The sequence below is a fragment of the Aptenodytes patagonicus genome, chromosome 4 (genome assembly GCF_965638725.1).
Source record: "Aptenodytes patagonicus chromosome 4, bAptPat1.pri.cur, whole genome shotgun sequence".
NCBI classification, from domain to species: domain Eukaryota; kingdom Metazoa; phylum Chordata; class Aves; order Sphenisciformes; family Spheniscidae; genus Aptenodytes; species Aptenodytes patagonicus.
Genome location: NC_134952.1, coordinates 11970257 through 11990714, shown reverse-complemented (window position 1 = coordinate 11990714; position 20458 = coordinate 11970257). Strand labels below are relative to the sequence as shown.

Genomic DNA, 20458 nt, shown 5'->3' with positions numbered 1-20458 from the left:
TTTCCCTTTGGCATTTAGTTGCTAAGCTGTCACTATCATTACTTGTATTGTACTACATTTTTCTAAATACCAATTTTTATATTTATGATTCTGCTGAACAGTTTCAGAAATGAGATTCTAAGGAAACTGAGCTCTAAGGAAACTGAGCTCTAAATCTGGAACTTCAGTAAGCTCCTGTTGATATGCAGCTGTAAGCTTTACACTGACTATGACTGCAGACTACATCCCTAGTCCCTGTCCCTATTACCTTGGCTGGATAACAGTGGGAGGACTAAAGAAATCGCAGTCTGTTGTCTTATATTTGTAAGATATTCAACAATGTCAGTACTAGGAGAATTTAGATCAATGACCACATCAATCACCACAAACTTGGTAATTTTGAGAAACTTAATCTGTTCCAGCAGAGAATCAGGGTTTGTATTTGATTGCAAGAAGAAATCTTATTACACATTACACAGGCATGGCTGGCCACACAGCAATAATGTGGACAGGAGAGCAGGACCTTTGCAGGCACCCTCACAGCGTGCACGTCAGACTTCAACTCAGATAGCTCAGTCTTACTTCCCGCTGCCCGCCGCGCCCCCCCCCCTCCCCCGGCTAACCTGCCTTAGCTTTCTCTCAGGCCATAGGCATACCCTTACTCAACTCACATGCATGCTCAAATTCACAGTTACCTTAAGTCCATCCAGTATCCATGCCCTGACCTTGGGCCCTTTATCCAGCCTCCAGTGCAGACCTTGGGGCTTTCCAGATTCTGGTCTTCTCCTGCTTACCAGCTAGTCTGCATTGCCATTCATTGGCAGATCGCTCTTGCTCATATACACACAGAGAGAACAGAGAATATATGCTCAAGAGTATACTTTTTGAGTATACACTCAGACACAAACACAGTCAATGTTGAATTAATGTTGGACTTCAGTTGGATTAGTGTTGGATCAGGCACAGGGCCTGGCTAGGCAAGCATACTGATCAGCAACCTGCTTACATGTGGCAAGTCCCGTTTATCCCCACTCCTCCAGTCTCCCACACGCGTTCTTCCCTGATCCTTCTTGATCTCTCTCTTTCCCCACCTTTGGCTTGTCTCCTAGACATACTGTTAAGAAAGTGCAGTATGTTTACATAATGTTTTCCTAACGGCATCTTCTACTGATAAATGTTTTTGTTGGTCTATCAAAGATCTTTGTGTGTATGCACACGTGAAGTTGTGATCTGTAATTTATTTTTGAATTTCAGAAAATCCATGTTCACATTCTAGCACAGTATCCACTAGCAAGAATGGCAAGATAGAAAAATTCCTGAAGAACTTCAAGAATTTGGAGGCCACTCAGGCAGAAGAGCCAACTACTGAACGAAAAGATTCTGCTAGCTCTCCAAATATGGAAAACTTTCCTCCATCTAAAGGACCTTGCTTCCACATATGTCAAGATGATGTTCAAGCATCTGACATCTTTGAGTCATTGTTACTCTTCTTAAATAGGAAAGAGTATGAGAGAAACTTCAAAAACCTGTATGATTTCTCTTATCCATTTATCAATAGCATGTTTTATGGGTTTTCAGAAGAAGAAGAACTGGTTAGCTTTTTTAGATTAGCAAGGGAAACAGCAAAGAAAGCAGGTATGTCCTGGGCACTAGCAAGGCTATGCTTTCTCTTAGGTAGGCTTAGTGTTAAAAAGCTGAAGTTTTCCCAAGCTCGGGTGTATTTTGAGGAAGCGTTGGGAGCAGTAGCTGGAGGGTTTAGTGATTTGTACTTTGTCATAGCTCTTTATACAAATCTAACAGTCATCTACTTGACACAGAAGAACAAAGAAAAATGCGCTCATGTTTTTGACAAGGCTACATCTCTTCTCATGGGAATTCCCAATTACATTTGCAGTGCCGACCTGGAGTCAGATATTCTAAAGTATGCTCTGAAGAGGACAGTTTTGAGCCAGAACAAACATGCAGAGGCAAGGGCATGTTTTCTCCTGGCAAAACATTACAGTGCACGCAAACAGCATGAAGAGGCACTACCATTCTTGGAAAGGTTTCAACTGTTGCTTAATGACTTGGGTTTACAAAACAACTTATCAAACAACTGTTATTTCAAACTAGCAGAGTCCTACAATGAAAAGTGTTTGCCGCACATTGTATTAAGTTGCATAAAGGTCACCTCTTCCCAGAGCTCCAGTACTTTAATGGATTCTTTGAAAAGGATTGATTTAGTCATCAAAAATGCTCCCAAGCTCTGTAGCCTGAGAAAACTCGGACAAATACTCCCATCCCAAATTGCACCTTACCTCATACAAGCACTTTCTTCTGTGTTCACTAATGAGCAGCAAGACCTATGCAGCACTATCTATCTTAGCTTAGCAAAACTGTACAGCCACCACAAACGGTATGGAAAAGCCATTCTTTACATGATGAAAGCACTGGACTCTGTTTCTGCTAAGCCAGAGGAAACTATTAACAATTTGGTTTCACTTGCTTGGTTATACATTCTTTACAGGCAATATGATGTGGCTTTAGTCATTTTAAATGCTGTTGTGGACTCTTCATGGAGCAATCCTCAACAACTAGGCATCGCTTATAATATGCTAGCTATTGCTTTGAAAAGAACAAAGAATACAAAAGAAGCTGCTGAGGGATACTACAAAGCACTGCGTCTTTCAGAAGAGACCAATATGACCCATAACCAAGCTGTAGCCCTGGCTAATTTTGGGGCACTCTGCCTGCATGCAGCAGCCAGCAAGCTGGCAGAACATTATTATATCAGGGCAGTGAAGCTGTTCTCCAAACTTCCAAGTATGGACTGCGGCCAAGACTTTATCCAAGTCCTCCTTCAGTTGGGATGTTACTATGTTGGTGGAACTCAAAGAGAAAAAGGAAGGTTTTATTATGAATGGGCTTTTTTACTTGCAATGGAGACAAGTCACCTGGAAAGTAAGTACATCTTTTTCTCTTGAAGTTACAAAATGTTTCCTGTTTGGGAGTGTTTGTTATATAGGTATGTTATAGTTGTTCCTTAAACAACACTTTATGTCCAGTTATGTGATAGCTGTCAAAGTGATTGAAATCTTTGCTGTCCCATAATGGTGGAGAAATAAATACATGTTGGCTTGCTCTTCTGGTGGTACTTAGGTACATTTGTCAGAAATGATAGAGAAAATGAAATGTTAAGAAAAAACCTAAACTTAATCAGTAAAAAGTCTAGAGATTTCTGTGTTCAATAATATTTACAATAGTTATATCATTGGTAGTACAAACAGCACCGGACTTGAGTTTAAAGGTATGCAAACAATTGGTAACCTGGATTACTTTTGCATAGAATAGTTGTATTTAGAAGACCCATGCTTTATTTACTTATTCTTGCTACCATGATTAAGGCAGCTTATACAGGTAAGGTGACTTTTATGCTTTTATTTTGGAGATCAAGTTTGAAGTAACCTCTTTGTTAACTTTGGGGGTGAAGAAACTGGCAGTGGAATCAGCGGACTGTGTGGAATTTGTGAAACAGTAAGAATGAATTACTTTAAAACTAATTTAACTTTCATTTTAAAATAGAGATTCATGTTAGTATTTCCAATCTATTCTCCTAGGTCAACTACAAGCAATTAAACTGCTGTGTCAGTTCTATAGTACAGTTGTTCCCAGTGAGGCTCAGTGTGTCATCTACAATGAATATCAACTATCTTTAGCTAGAAAGATGTCCAACAAAGTTCTGGAGGGACAAATTTTGGAAACCATTAGTCAGCTCTATTTGTCTTTAGGAACAGAAAGGTAAGACATGCTGAATGGCTTTTCTTTTATTCTGACTGTAACTTCTGTCATGCTAAAGATCTCAGTTTTTGCAACAGCTGAATATGACTGACTTTTTCACTCTGCTTTGCCAATACACTTTATTAGAATTGAAGGGCCCAGTGCTACTGGAGGCTTCTCTTGTTTTTTTAAGTAACTATCATCTCTCAAGGGAGACAAAATGTTCAGTAGGGATTAGCACCACTTCAAGAGCCACATTATTTTAAAAATCTATGTAAATACGTTTAAAAAGTATTGTATGTTATGCAACTCTAGATCTATATGTGATGCAAGTTCTAGGATTATTGCTGGCAAGTGACTTGTTTGCCATGATAGGTTTTTACAAGACAATTTTTCCATTAGAAACCAAATGACATATTCCAAACAGATCAGATAACAAATTGTCTCTATATAAGTGGTTTTTTGTGGAAACGCTTTTTTCAAAACTTATATAAGCACAAAGCCTGTGTGCAAAGCTGCATAGTGTCAGTCTCCAGCAATTTCTATACTGCTCTTATTTTCAGAATACCGATTTTTTGCTTTGCTTTATTGAAAAAACAGACTGCACAAGTCAATTTATAGTAACTAACAGGTGCTGGGGAAACTTAGAGGTTTCTCTAGCCAATTTTTAAAGTGCTTTTTAAGGCAGCTTTGTCTGATTTTTCTTCTTACTGTATCTCACTTCAGGGAGTCACTTTAGATTCAGGTATTTTCAAGCATGCCTCAGTAAGGATGGAAAAAATAGCCTCAGTTGTGGAAAGAGTAGATGCTTATTTTAGCTTTAAGTGGCTGCAGTCCAGGCATTTAACTTTCCCAATATGTCACCTAATTTATTTTGCTTTGTTCGTTGCTGTTTAATGAGATAGTTGGTGAAAGTCCTTTGGAGAGGCTGAAGACAAAGGACTTGGTTAAGATTTCAAACTACCTGGAATTTGCAGAAGGATTTCAGTAGCTGGAGAAACTGCTGCTTTGTGTGCATGTAGTGCATGGAATTTATCATAGAATCATAGAATATCTCAAGTTGGAAGGGACCCATAAGGATCGAGTCCAACTCCCGGCTCCTCACCTAGAAGCCTGGCTCCTGAATAATGTTGGTTGTGTAACCTTAGACTACTGGCTAATAGCACGTACTCAATATGATATTAGACCATGGTATCACAGTATTCTTTGAGTTAACAGTCCCAAGTAACAAGGAGATGTGTCTGTGATGAAGTAACAAAACCAGTGATGTCCTTGGTGTCACCACCTCCATTGTAAATTACTGTGGCCATGCCAGGGGACACATCCTGACCTGTTCCAGCTGCTGTTATGGATTGGTCTGCTGTAAAAGCAAAAGCTCTGAAGGAGGGATGGAAGTGGCATTCAGTAATTGGGCTGAGTTGGACTACTTTAACTACCTTGCCTTTCCTCATGTTAGCAGCTTGTTAGCAAAGAAGACTGAAATGTCAGGCTTGTTCAGTGGATCTTTACTTCCTCTCATGAGTATAAAAGGAGTGACAGGTCTCTTCAATTTCTGTAAGAACCAAGAAGTGGTAAAAACTCTTTTTACCCCCCTCCCCCCCCCCCCCCCGATGAGACAGAACTGAAGTCTTGATAGCATGAAATACTAGGGAACATATTACTTTTAGATTTGTTTTGGATCTTTTTGGAGGGCTAAGTAGGCTGTTCTAAAGATGCACTATGTAACATGAACTGTGCAGTTACAGTGAACCTTTATTTTTATATGTTTGTGTCTTGTGCTTGGAGAAAAATGTACCAGGTCAAGGAGATGGGAGTATCACAAGACAGATAGAGAAGGATTTAATAAGTAAATCTGGGGCTTCTATGTCTGGTATAAAGCACCGTAAGCTCAGTCAATCTGACAGGTCTTCCTAATGAAAAGTATGACCACTCTTCTGAGAGCACAGTGCCCTTACACCTAAAATTGCACTGCCCAGTGATCTGATAACTTAGGTGCTTCTAGAACTGATCATGTCTTGTCCGCCCCCCTCCAAGATTTTCTACAAATGCTGATTAATTTGAATTGTGCTTAAGTAAGTCTGAGGCGTAGGTGGTATTTAGAAAAAAATATTTACAGACACAACTTCTTTCTGAGGTTTGTAGGAAAAAGCCATAAATGACAATCATTAAGGATAACGATAAATGATAAAGAGCTAAAGATGAGGATCTGTCACTAGCCTGAGGTGTAGGGGAAGGACACATCTAAAATAAACTATCCTGAAATAATATAATGTGATAACAATCTAACAGGAAACATAGATTGAACAAAAAAAAGAGGAAGAAGCCCAAATTTGCTAGTTACTAATGGAATATAGCTGAGAAATTACAATTGTGCATTGAATAGAGGAAACATTGGTTTTTACATTAACATAAGCTTTTTTCATTATGAAGAAAAACATTCCCAATTCTGAAGAATCTCTCCGTGATTAGCAGTTTTCTGCTGTTTCAGGGCTTACAGGTCAGCTCTGGAATATACCAAAAGAAGCCTTGGAATATTTATAGATCTCCAGAGAAAAGAGAAAGAAGCACATGCTTGGCTACGGGCAGGAAAGATATATTATGTTCTGAGGCAGAATGAGCTTGTGGATCTTTATATTCAGGTATGTTGTCAACACTTACAGGCATGCACATGTTGTCAACATGGTGCAGGTGGCATGGTAAGAGAGTAAGTAATTCGATATAATGATCCCAGAGATTTTGCTAACTGATGTTCTGAATGTATAGTAACACTATTTATGTAATGCTTAACAACTGAAAGTCTCAGCATTTTCCGGTGGTGCTCCATTTTAATCTGTTGCTTGACTCTGGAAAGACTTTGGGCAGTGACCTTTCTTAGTGCCTGCTCTATTGTAAATTCTGTGTATTTCTTTGTCATCTAGCAGCTCTACAGCACCACAGCTATCAAACCATGTATGCATGCTACATGCTGGTGGATAACAGATAATAATAATCTTTGCATGCTGGCTTGTGGGCCAGATCCCCAGGAAAACAGAGTAGCTTTTTCAGGAAACATTTCCAAAGCATCTAAAGCTTTCCTTCTGTGGCTGTGCATAGCATGGCACGGAGCCAGCTGGAGCTGGTGCTGCCTTTGCAACAGTGAGACAGGAGGCGTGTGGCTCACACACCTCGGACCCCCCGCAACCAGCTGGGACCTGCTGCTGCTTCTACTTCTGTGCTAACACAGACTGAAAGATGACCTGAAGGGGATCTAGCCCTTGTGGCTGCTGAAACGGGATGATCTGGAGTCTCTCAGAGCTGCACTGCAGCCCAGATCTGACTCTGTCTATGTGGCTTCTAGCCATTCACCGAAGTATTTGGGGAATTAGTTTCTTGCTTTTGTAAAGGAGTTAAAAATACTTCTCCCGTTGTAAGGGACAGTGCTGCCTTGTAGTGCAGAATGTATATGGAACCTGATATAGTAAGATCTGAGTCATGGCTGGTGTGAGTGGTACCAAAACATGATCTCTAAATAAAATAATCACACATCTGTTAAGATGTTTTGAAAAAAATTCTACAAAGCAGCAGGAAAACATAGGAAACACATTCATGTTTAAAGTGTACTCAGACACAATATGTGGGACTACTTTAATGATTTTTTTTTTCTTCTCAGTTAAGTTACACTTTTGAAATTAAGTTTTCCTTATCAGGAAAACTGAATGAACATGCTTACAGGAAGGGACTGTGTTATTGGCCTGTTACTACTTTTTCTTTTACTAAATGATTTTAGCTGATAGCCCCCAAGTCTGTCACCTGGTGGTAGAAAAGCCAAATCAGCATGTGGGATGATTTTCTCCACCTGCTTTATTTCCTCCAAGAGGAGGAGTGGGCAAGGGACATGCATGTGTATTCCACACTGTGCATGTATGGCACCCGGTATTTAGAGCAGAGTCAGTGCCTCTCCATGAGGACAGCCTCAAAGCAAGAATCTGCCCACTAAAAGGTTGACCACTGTGCCAGTAATTTGTACAAGTCATCACGTCTTAACTTGCATGTAAAACAACTTCCAAAAATGTGATGCAATAGAGTCCTTGGGTGCCTGAAGCCAAAATAGGCTGAAAAGGATTGCTGCCTTTGTGCTTAAGTAGAGAGCTGGACTTGTATTAATTGAATGCAACTTGAAAACTAAAGATCGCAAAACCAAAGCAAGATTCTTCAACTTGCTTCATGTGCAAGTCCCCTTTCTCATTACTACTTATCCCATCAGTAACTGAGTATCCTGGTCTCCTTGCTTTGGGGAGGATGCATGCTGCCTTTCATGAAGTCCTTTTTGCTAACATGGCATATATTTATTTCAGAATAACAAGATAGTGGAGCTGCATTTATTTACAGAATTCACTTCACAGGCTTTTAAATCTGCACTGTTAGCAATATCTACTTGCAATTAGAATTTATTTCTATAATAAGTGCAATTTAATTCAAATTAATACGTTGCAGCTATCAAATGCAGTCTTAGTTTTTAGAGTGCTGTGTGCTGACAAAGGTAGCAGGGTACTATTGCCAGAAAAAGGGAGCCTGTAACACTATGTGCCCAGGTCCTTATGTTCCTTCTTCAGCATCTGCCACTGGCCTGCTCAAAACCAGAGTACCAAAAAGACAGAGCATGGTCTCATAAAATATAGCCTTTCCTATCTTATAATGAGAAGCCTTAACAAGATCTTTTTTCAGTTGCTAATATTTATGATTTTTTTTTTATCAAGTAACCAAGACTTACTCTCTCTCTCTCCCCCCATTCTTTGTTTTCTTTTCAGGTTGCTCAGGATGCTGCTCTTGACACAGGAGATCCAAATTTAGGAATGGAATTGTTTGAAGCTGCTGGAGACATATTTTTCAATGGTACTTGGGAAAAGGAGAAAGCAGTGACTTTCTACAGGGTTTGTGCAGTTTTTCTACTGCATTGATAGTTATGTACCCTTCCATCACAGTAGGTGTTCTATAAATGCTGAACCAAAAGCTGATCCTCTCAGCAAACAGTTTATAATCTATTGCAGCTGAGTACTTTGTCATGGTGTAAATAGATTTCACCTGTTGCAACTCCTGGGTGTAAGATATGCCTTATGCAAAGAGCAAAACAAAACCAGAAATTGCTTGACATGACATAACTGGAAGCCTGTCAGTGCATGTCTTGCAGTTCAGCAGATCTAAGCTGTTTTTATGCATTTCAGGACAGGGCTCTTCCACTTGCTGTTAAGACTGGCAACAAAAACACCGAACTCAGATTGTGCAATAAACTGGTGGAATTGCTGGTGAATCTGAAGGCTTATGAAGAAAGTCTGGAATATGCAAGAGCATCTCTTATGCTCAGTGTAAGTTTAGGTAAGATCAATTTCAATTGAATATTACTGATATCTCCAAAATAAGGCAGAATTCTAAAAAGCTTTCTTCCTTTGAATTCAGTTAGATTTCTTGCCAGGATTTCATAATGATATAATCATTGCTATTTTTGCTTCCATTCAAGAATGAACAACTTCATTGCTGTCTTTTCTAACTCCAAGCTCATATGGAAAACCTTTGGTAGAGCACAGAATTAAACCTGGGATTCCAAGTCCAACTTGAGTGTTCTTCTCACAGCTAAGCTGTAACACTAATGAGTAATATTGCCCCAAGAGGCTTTTGAGTGTCATATTTCTTTCAGATTTGCTCATAGCCTTGCTGGTGAACTGACCTAGGAAAAAGCAGTCAAAAACGATAGGGCTAGTTTCCAAAATGACTCTTCTTTGACTTTGAGAGCTGTTCAGCTGATTAAGAACCCTCTCACCCCTCCAGACATGCACAGACAGGTCATTTTGATCAATCTGAAAATCATCTTTTTGTCATAACTTTTGATATAAAGTATGTACTGGGAGGGGCAAGGGAGTCTTTAATCCCATTAGCTATTATACTTTCAAAATAATCTATTTGTATTCTTTAAGTATGCGCAGGGTGTGTATATCTGTACATGAGAGATATGAATGTAGTTATTTCTTAAGAAAATCCCAGACACTGTCAAATCCTACACTGGGAAATTCAGGAATTCTGAGATTTTTCTTAAAGGGCAGGTGTTGGCCATGTATCTCTTGAGCAAAATTAGTTTTATTCAATAAAAGATCAGCAAATACCATAGAGAAGTAAAACAAAAAATAGCATAGATGTATTCTGGTTTGAGACAATTTGACTGCTTTGTCTCTTTGGTTTTATCCTGACTCATATGTTATCTCATTAGGAAATCAGCTAAATGAACGAATAGCTTACCATCGGTTGGCTGCCATCCATCATCATTTGGGTCACTGTGAACTAGCCGAACACTTTTATTTAAAGGCCTTGTCCCTCTGTTCCTCTCCTCTGGAGTTTGAGGAGGAAACCCTGTATTACGTCAAGGTGTACTTGATCTTAGGAGACATTATATTCTATGACCTTAAGGTAAGAAATACCAAAAACTGCTGCAGAAAATCATTACATTGAGTAATGTAATCAGGTTTTACCACATTCTGTTTTTATGTATTTAGAATGTAAATAATAAAGTGGGAAAACCTACTGAAGTTCAGAATCTATATTATTCTCATTTGATACCTAATAAACTGAGTTTGGATGTCCTCTTACACTGGCTGTACTATAGAGGGTACTGTATTTGTGTCTCTTATTTCAGGATCCCTTTGATGCAGCAGGCTATTATCATTTGGCACTTGCTGCTGCCATGGACCTGGGCAATAAAAAAGCTCAGCTGAAGATTTACACAAGACTTGCAATCATCTACCATAACTTCCTTGTGGATCGGGAAATGTCTCTCTTCTTCTATCAAAAGGCAAGAACCTTTGCGACAGAGCTGAATGTTAGAAGAATAAATCTAGCTCCTGATCAGTGTTATAAGAGTTCATAAGCATCTTTGGAAAATGCAGTCTAACTACTACAGAAGTACCTAGAGTAATATTGCACTGGCTTTGTAGGAGGATGCAGAATGCATTCAGTGTCTCATTATGCATGTGCTGTAAGCCAGAGCTCAGCATTCCAGACTAAATTACCAGTTTATATGACAGTGAACTACATTTCACTGTCTCCAAGATACACGGTCTTGTTGCTTAAGGATCAACCTGTGAACTAGAACCAAAACCCAACAGTCTTTTTTTAATTAAATTTTTCTTTGCTATGTGTTTCTGCCTAGCTGGATACAGGAAAATGATCAATGCATTGATGTGATGGAAAATATTTAATAAAGTGTTATAGAGAAAAAACACTCCATACAAATTGTGGTGTTTTTTGCATGACCTAGTTCTTGTATGACATCAAGTAAATACAATAGAGCTAGGTCATAAAAATATGTGCACAAGCATGTTAGGTGGGGTATCTGAGAATTGGTTCGATCCAGTTCCCCAGACACCACCCCTCACTTCCTATCTAATTCATCTACTGCAGTACTTAGGCACTAGTTGAGATTTATCTTCTAATTCCTGAAAACACTTACATACATGTTGTAATAACTTCTGGTTTCCAGAACTGAAGTCTCTAGTAATATGTAAGTTGTAGTTTTGTGGATTTCAGTGGTCATGTGAAGGCCCTCTTTCTCTCTTTTCAAAGACAAATTATCTGTTATTTTTAACTGACCTTTTTCAGAACTGTCAGTATTGTTTGCAATGAATTACTACCGCATTTCCTACTGTCTTACATATAACTACATTATGTTCAGAAAAATGTACTACTTCACTTTAACAATCTAGAATTTTTGCAACTAATTTTGATAGTTCTAAATCTTTGTGCCTCAAAACATTTTCATATCAAAGCTATGGTAGAAATGACATATTAGATCATGCTGTATATTTTGAGAAGGAATGTCAATGTCTTAAAGTCTGATAATCTTGCAATTAAATATTCAGATACATTTTGAAATCATGCCTTTTCATTCTCTGTAACAACTTCATACAGAAACTGCTAGTTTATTTTATTTTTAAGAGATGTTACAAAGAATGGAAGTATGGAAGTGTCTTTGGAAGATGCGCACACAGTCTCAGAAACTAGCTAGGAGTTGTTGGCTACATATTATATTTTAGTTGCTTATACTGTCAAACCTGGGGAAAGGTGCAAAAAACCAACTTTTTTTTCTGGTCTGTGTAACTATGTACTTACTGCTTTGGTTCTTTGCCTAAGAATGTGTGGGTTTTATTTCCCTAAAATCTGCCATTCACAGTGCACTCTGAATGCTTTCTATATATACATTCAGGTATCTGACTTCTGTCATCTTTTTGACCTTGTGAATTCTTCATTATTTTTTTGACTTCTTCCCTAAAGGGGAGAGGATACTTACATATAGTCTAGATAGATTGACACTTAGCATACTCTCCAGGGAGGTGGGAAATGCATCCTCTTCCTTGGTGAGTGCTGTAAGCACTAGTCTATGTAACAGATCAGATAGTTGCCACTATCATGATAATTGTGACCTGTCAATTACCTTGAAGAGAAGATTTGACTTCTTAGGTATACAAATGTTGTGGTTTAACCTGGCAGGCAGCTAAATGCTACACAGCTGTTCCTCACTCCCCCACAACCCAGTGGGATGGGGGAGAGAATTGGAAAAAAAAAAAAAGGTAAAACTTGTGGGTTGAGATAAAGACAGTTTAATAGGACTGAAAAGGAAGGGAAAATAATAATAATAAAATATACAAAACAAGTGATACACAAGGCAATTGCTCACCACCTGCTGACTGATGCCCAGCCAGTTCCTGAGCAGTGGTCACCACCCCCTGGCCAACTCCCCCCCGGTTTATGTACTGAGCGTGACGTCACACGGTATGAAATGTCCCTTTGGCCAGTTTGGGTCAGCTGTCCTGGCTGTGCCCCCTCCCAGCTTCTCGCTGGCAGGGCATGGGAAGCTGAAAAGTCCTTGCCTAGTGTAAGCACTGCTTAGCAACAACTAAAACATCGGTGTGTTATCAACATTGTTCTCATCCTAAATCCAAAACACAGCACTGTACCAGCTACTAGGAAGGAAATTAACTCTATCCCTGCCGAAACCAGGACAACAAGGTAACTCTCTGCAGCCCTGCACTTGGCTCAAAGGTCCAGAAAGTGAAGTGGGGCTTCAGCTCTATCCCTTTGAGCTTAAACACTTTGTATTTGCTATTTCTAGAAGGCTCCTTGCACAGTAAGCACTTTTTTTTTCTTCTCTTTTGACACTGTAAAGAGAACTTAAGTGCTCCTGTGTTTTCAGTTTCATGCTGAGGATTAGATGGCTAAAAATAATGAACACAATATTGCCTTGCTTGTAAATATGCAGCAGCATTAAAAATATCTCAGCACTTTGCTTTTAAAACATAAAAAAGCTTTATGTTGGGTAGTGACTCAGACCTCTAATGTCTTGATTATAGAAACATATGTACTGCTCAAAGCAATTCTGCACACAATGTTTTTTGGACACTCACAATCAGACTTGAACTAAGCATTAAAGTTGAATGTTTTACTGTTCAGGTGTCTTAGGAACTTACCTTGAAGACTCAGATTCAGGCTGGTATCATATTGTCCCACTAAGCATGGGAAATCAATTATCCCGTATTCTCTTCCTTGTCTTGACCTGAAAACTCAACAGAAGTTCTGTATGATCTCTGCAGAGGCAGGAAAATTGTGGATGTTGCTCTCTGTTCACTAACTTGCTTTTCAGTGCTTGGCAGTTTATTTTCCATTTAATTTGGCTTTCAGACTAGATAAATTTATAACCTCTCTCTGGTTGTGATTGCTGTAATCACAGGCAGTCTTTTTGTTGTGGGAAGGGAAGCTGTACTTCCTAATCTAGAATTCAATTCTGTTGATAAGACCTATCTTCTTTCATGCATTGCTACTTCATCTTGTTGCCCTGATTCCACAGAATTTTTGCTTTCGTAGCAATCCAGTCCTTTATTATTAATTCACCCTTTAATATTAAATTGTGCTTGGGCAGCGTATAGCACACTGAATTTCTTGGGCATTCCCTTCAAGCCAGTTGAACAGCATCCAAAAATGTATCTGGCTTTTGTAAAGGCAGTACCTGAATTCTCTCCTTGCTCTGATGACACAGGAATTCTGTGTTTTGCTACTCAGTGTGGTTAAAGTGAGTCATAGGCATAGGATTTCAAAGAACTGCATTCCTATTAGATATATAAATGGCATTTTAGGTTTTTAAAAACTGCTTCAAAACCTGTTAGACCTTTATATCTTTAGGAAGCACAGCATCATTTTATGATTCTGCAATAACAAATGCAATGCACTTGGACAGCAAAGTTGGAATTTACAAATTCTGGGAGGAACTGAATCTGGGCTAAAGGATTTTACTGTTAAGTTCTGTTCCCTTTGATTGGGAATGGTAGGATTCGTCCTCCCTTCAGGAGACACCTGTCAGATGCCCCTACTCTCTTTAGCATCAGAGAATGGTCAACTGTCTACAATGTACAATTCTATAGAAGGGTGAGATGAATCTTACCTGGTGGGCTTCCTGGTGCAAGTCTTTATAAATGGAAGTCTGATTATTTGAGATATTATAAAGCTCTGTTTTCCCATAGCAGTTATGTAAATGACCAATTCTGGCTACATAACTGGTAGAATGTTCTTCTAGTTTAATGAAGCAAAAAGGCAGAACAGCACGGAGTCTAGATGCCTCCTAGATAGGGTATAAAAAGCATACCTCTGCAGAGCCTGTTTGTTAGAAAAGACAGTGAGGGATGGTATGTTTGAATGATAAATGAAAAAGACATAGGAAGCAGATGTAGATTCAGAGGCTTCTAAGCAGAACTAGTTCTTTAGCTAGTCAGTAGCAAAAGTTTGATACTCTTAATGAGCAAAAAAAGCCCTGCTGAGCTGATAAAAGCTCTGCAGGCACTGATGCACTGTAGGTATTTCTACTTGATTTGAAGTAACAAGGTTCTGCTTCCAGGAAGGCGTGAACTGGTGCCCGTGAGCAGCTACGTTCCTAGAGCCCTGTCAGATACAGAGCCAGATACTTGTGGTGGTTTCTCACCCAGGAATGGCATATGTTGCCAAGCGTCACCCCTTCATCTTTAAAAGGGAGAGACGGGAATGGTAGTGATGCTATCATGGTACGGAATACTTAAATACTCGAAAGGAGTGACCTCAACCCCTGTGCTTTCCTCAGCCTGTAGGCGCTCACATTTCCGAAGAGGAAAATACAGAGTATCCTACTGAATAGACTTAGGAGCCTGTCCTTCTCTCCTTCTCTCCATCTCTCCTGGTTAGAGAAAAAGGCATGCCAAACTCTGCATGCTCTCTGGGTGTGTGCAAAAGAGAGTGCAGCCCTGTCGTCTCATGGCTAAGGAATTCACTTTGGAGTAAAGGAAGGCTGGGCTCCATCACCCATGCTCTGAAAGGCTTACATTAAGCACCTCTGCATAAAATACAGTCTCTGGAGTGGAAACTGGCACATAGGACTCCTGGTCGTTGGGTATCCATTAGTCTCTTTTTTTACTAGAGTAAGAGCTCCACTGCTTTCTCATATCCCCATTTTTGCAACTTTGCCCTCCTCGGAGGAGTTAAGCCTGCTTTATGTTGTTTTTTTCAGGGCCTAATCCATTCAATCTTAACACTTCATTTCTTGCTGGACCAAGCGATCGAGTTTGCCAGCCAAGAGAGCCTCTAGCCACGCGGTGGCACTCTCTAGCTTTGCATCAGCGGCCTCCAGTCCAGAAGGTTAAGAAAGGCATCCTGAATCCTGAAAAAGTAGCACGCTGTTCCTCCATTACCCTTCCTTTCCAACTAAAATCTAATACCTCTTAAAAAAAACCCAAACCAAGCCCCACTCAAAAAACCTTCAAAAATGATGCCCTAGATCCTAGCTAGGGCTTCAAGCCCCTTTGCCAGGACAAGAGAAACACAGATCTTCCCCAGACAAGCATCTGTGTGCTCTGTCGCAAAGAAAATATGCTCTAAGAAAGCAACAGAGCACTTGCAGGGAGCAAAAAGAGTTAAAGATAATAATTCTAAGCTACTTCGAAATGCTTAAAGTTCTGATAACTGACTTGTCCGCAGACAAGTTGGAGATTGGCTGCTCTGAGGTAGTACACAGCTTTATTTGGTAACAGGAAAACTGGAGTGCAAACACAGAATACTGTGGTAGAGAAGAAACCTAGTAAATGAAGTTAGAGGCAGGCACATGCTGAAAACTGTTGGTGCTAGTTTAAAATGGTCAACTTTTGACAGCTACTTGTTTTGTCAAGAGAAATACCATATGAATTGCTTTGTATGAGCCTGGTGCTATAGTATTCTAGGCAGTGACATTCAAAATACTTAACCTACAGAGCAAACGACTTTTTCTGCAAATGTACCAAAGATATTAGCAGAGCTAGTAGCCATTTTCCCACTTAACGTAAATTGCCTGCCTGGTGTTACTGTCTGCTGATGTGCTACGGAGATGTTCCTCTAAATATTTTGCTTCTAATGCTTTTCTGCCTTCATTTTGCCATTTCAGATAATGAAGGGAAGAAAAATAATGTTTCATTTCCCAGAATATTTCTCTCTATCTGGCACTTGAATCACTGAGTGGCGGGTTAAGTTGCCTTTGCAGTGCACTGACATACTAAATGGATTGTATCTTTGCATGAAAAGGCAAACTAAACAAGATTACTCTGACTCACAATATCATAAAACTTATATGCCGTTTAGATGCTGAATTACTTTAGAGAGTTATGTGCTGGGAAACTCTTGAAAATTTTCAGCAGGTGTTTTTCCTGCTGTAGCAGATGTACAAAATCTGCTCCAAGTACCCTTTCTTTGCCAAGTCAACAGAAGGGAATTTCACCATTGCAAGGAAAATATTTAATTTTTTGGAAGCTGGAACGAGTGTGATAAATGGAGCATTTTTGCTTTTCTAAAAATAACATGGATTCTTTCTGAACATTTCCTGAAGTATATCTAACACCACTGGCTGATGTTAGATACTTGTGTTCTCTCAGTTAGGTTATAAACTGGGCAAGAGAGAAACTTCTCAGGAGCCAATCCATTCCCAAACTGGGGAAAGACTTTATCAAGAATTACGGACCATTATCCACCTGCTCATATTTTGCTTAAAGTGCAGATACATTTCTGTGTGCCTGCCGTTTCTAATATATGCCACAGTTATGTGTCTGAGATGCAATACACCTGTTTCTTTCTCTCCCTGGAGAAAGAGACTTAACACAGTACCAGTGTAACTGGGCACTTTTTGTAATATCAGAAAGCAACAGCATATCGGTATTAGGACATACAAGGAAGCACCGAAGAAGTGACCAAAAGTGACTTTGAACCAAAATATTGCTTTCTTTTCTGGAGTTCTTGTACATTTTGGCCTTTGGTCATGAATAAATGGGGTGTGTGCGTGTTTTTAGGAGAATTGAAGGCTTAGGTCTAGTGGTGTACTGAACCCCCAAATTAATTTCTGCATTTTGCCATAATTTCTCTTTAGCAATTCATATCCATTTAATAACATACAAAAATTTCCAAATACAGCTACACTGTTGTTGTTCAGTGGCAATGCAGCAAAGTATCCGTATTTGCTTGAAATTCAAATGTAAATTAATTACTTTTAGTCTACTTTCCTTTTAAAGACTATCTTTAGCCTTGAACAACCTATTGTTTACTGAGGCAATTTCATTCTCAATTCAGAATTGAATTACTGAGCATCATTGTAAAATGTGGTCAGGATGTTTTGTCTCATGTTTTCAAAGTTGATGTTAGTACTAACCATGCAGAACCATCCAAATTATAAAGAAACAGGGTAGTAAAATAAACACATCCACTCTATCTATGAATCTATTCCCTAGGAACTATTACTTTTTGAATTTTTAGTTCTTGGCATAATTCTGTACTTATTTCTTTGGTAGATTAAAGTGATATGCACTGCAATTTTCTTTAAATCCTGAAGCTTTGTCTCATATTGGTCAAGACTTACATGGTATAAAGACTTAGTTAAAATTCAGGCACTCTTGTACCGATGAATTGAACTCAAGAGAAAACATTTGTAAACTGCTTACTAAGTAATCTGAAAAGTGTTTGTCTTTTATGCTCTGCTGTAGGTCTGTCAATTACACACTGTATAAAAGTTGTTTTTTCTGTTCTTCCTGCATACCAGAGATAACAATAGTCCTACATGCAAACATACAGCTGAGTAAATATGTTGTTCACCATGAAGTAATGATAATTATATGACTATAATATTAGTCTGTCTTTATTGTCTGAGATAGTAGCCATTCTTCAAGTTTTCCACTTTATTTTACTTATTGATAACTATAGGTTCCTTAAAATCTTGAAAGACTTGTAACTACAAGAATTTTCAAGAAAATCGAGGTGTGTGTCACCAAGTATCTTAGCCTAAAAATCTGTCCTTTACTAACAAATTTTAATTAATGTCTTTGTTTCTGACATTTTTTCTTCTTTCACGGACAAGTGGAATTTTTGGGTAGAATCACTTTGTTAGATTATCTATTTCCTTTTTCTGCCTACCAGTTGATCAACGTGTATAAATTTGCATCTGTGATTTTCTAGGTCATTGAACAGGTGATGACACTTTCTTATTAAACCAGAGAAACATTGTCCTTATTGCACCTCTTGCCAATTATGTTTGCTCTACTGCTCTCCTTTTTTAGACATGATTTTACTTGGGTTTAGGTCTGCCAGGCTTTTCATCACCCTTGCTGAATCCTAAGTGTCTGCCACATACCCGTTAATGTTGGAAAAAAATCAATCCTATTTCTAAGAATGAGTCTGGAGAAAAGTGTGCTAATTGGTCAATGTTTATTTTAAACCAAATGAAGTCTGATTACCTGTCCTCTACAAAGCTTTAGTGACCAGGAACCCTGATTTACCAGCAAAGTGGGGTTGCTTTAGGAATGGACTTTCTCCTATGAAAAAGTATTCCTGTCACAAGCTTTTAAAAAATTGCAACTTGCGTAGGAAAGATGTTTTGACACATGCTACCAAAATCGTATGCCTACTGAGTAAGCTTGAGCTACCTGCATCTTGTGGGGGCGAGCAGGCTCTGCCATGCGTATGCCTCATGCTGTTACAAGGGTGAAGCAAATAAACCTATGAGACTTCCAACAGAAAATATGAGAATTGCTTTGAGAAGTATGAACAAAGCTTATCCTCTGCTCAAAATGAGGAAGAATGGGGAGAGAGCTACTTTTGAAGATGCTGCTGCATCACATCCAGTCTCCCATACTCACAGCCATCATATATTAGAAGCTTCAGAATTGTCTGTTGCTTTTTGTTAAACAGCCCGAAACACATCCTTTTTAATTGTCAAGAGGTAAAACTTAAAGCAGTGCACTGAATAAGTTTCTCTATGTGCAAATATCTGCAATTTTGCAAGCTGCTTGTGTAGTGCTTCTGAACTTTACTTTAAAATCTATACCTGGATTACCCAGATGTATTTGTTGACCTTTTCTGAACTCTCTTCTATTTTTAAATGACTTTTGAGAAACGAGTCCCGTATTAAATATGCTGGATATGGTTTATAACAAGTTAAATCTAATATAAACTTAGATTGAGCATTTAGAAATATTTAGATTGCTGCCTTTGGACCTCTGTGTTCACAAGTTAAGGTTTTATTTTACTCAGTTGCTGAGACATGGAATTCTGATTTGGACAATATGCCACATTCTCAGTTCACATAAATCAGCTAAGCTCCATTAAAATAAAGCCCCAGATCTGGGTCAAATTAAGAATTTGAGATTTGGCTAAAGGGACATTCCCTTGCCACATGAGATTACAGCTAAGTATTGAGGTCCTGCATAAAGGTCCAAGTTGAATGGACTCCTGGAAACGGAGAGCGTATGTGGGCTGAGAGGCTGAACCTTCCTCCCATCTGATAGCTGCTGAGCAGCTCTGGTGTGTGGCTGTGTTTTGCCGTGTGAGAGTCTGGAGGAGCGGGTTGTGTGGGCATGGACAAACTGGAGACACTTCTTCAGCATTGTGTTTGCACTAAACTGTGAGGAGCACTTCTCCACAGGATGTAGAAGTTTTGGCATATTCCTACGCATCCTTCTTCTTGGCTGTCCTCTCAGTGACCCTCCCCTCCCCTTTACTGTTCCACAAAATATTAGAGGTTCTACTGGAAAGAGGGCTGCAAAGTAGGGCACATTTTACAGGATTTGGTTTAGAAGACTCGTTAAAGAGGTCTGATTCTGGAAGAAGGTCACAAGTGTCTGCTCTAAAACCAGTCTCTCCTTATAGTTGAAGATCTTATGGAACTTTTTATCTTCTGAAAAAATCAGTCCTTCATTGGCTGATTCATATTTCTGTAATCAGAGTCTTCTCCCATTCCACAGTTTGTAAGCCAAGATACTGTCTGCTTTGCTTACATTTTCATGAAGCTAATACTTGGCTGATTTTACTGGGGTGTGATTTTGACAATTTCTGCTTGGAGTCCCCTTATGCAGAAACCTTGGACAGTTAGTCTATCATTTAGACTATATGAGAGACTATCAATGAGAGGGTAATTTTATCCTGCATTTAATTTTGAATATTAGGAAGACAGGAAATTGTAAAATTGAGCCTTCAGTTCCCCTGAATTAAGGGAAAATATAAGGGAAATCATGAATGATTTTTATTTCTCAAAAGTGGTATCAAGGCATATTTTCACATATTCTTTTGTAATTTCAGAACTTTTAACTTAAAGCTGAAACAGCTTAATATAAAGGTTCGTATTAAACAAGCACATATATTTTCCACATCACTCAGCTAGTTTAAAATAGTCTTGTGA

The 20458-nt window shown here is 39.0% G+C and overlaps 1 protein-coding gene across 2 annotated transcripts in view; it reads left to right on the top strand.

Moving 5' to 3' along the window:
* Positions 1-11622, top strand: part of SH3TC1 (SH3 domain and tetratricopeptide repeats 1) — a 33867-nt gene extending 22245 nt beyond the window's left edge. Inside the window, exons 12-18 of one of the 2 annotated variants that reach the window (XM_076335872.1) lie at positions 1234-2919; positions 3576-3756; positions 6224-6374; positions 8523-8645; positions 8937-9087; positions 9974-10170; positions 10397-11622. In XM_076335872.1, coding sequence (XP_076191987.1) covers positions 1234-2919; positions 3576-3756; positions 6224-6374; positions 8523-8645; positions 8937-9087; positions 9974-10170; positions 10397-10627 — 2720 coding nt within the window. In that variant the 3' untranslated portion in view covers positions 10628-11622. Of the gene's footprint in view, positions 1-1233; positions 2920-3575; positions 3757-6223; positions 6375-8522; positions 8646-8936; positions 9088-9973; positions 10171-10396 lie in introns of those variants that run through there. The other variant, XM_076335873.1, reaches the window with a different exon arrangement.
* The last annotated feature ends 8836 nt before the right edge of the window (positions 11623-20458 follow it).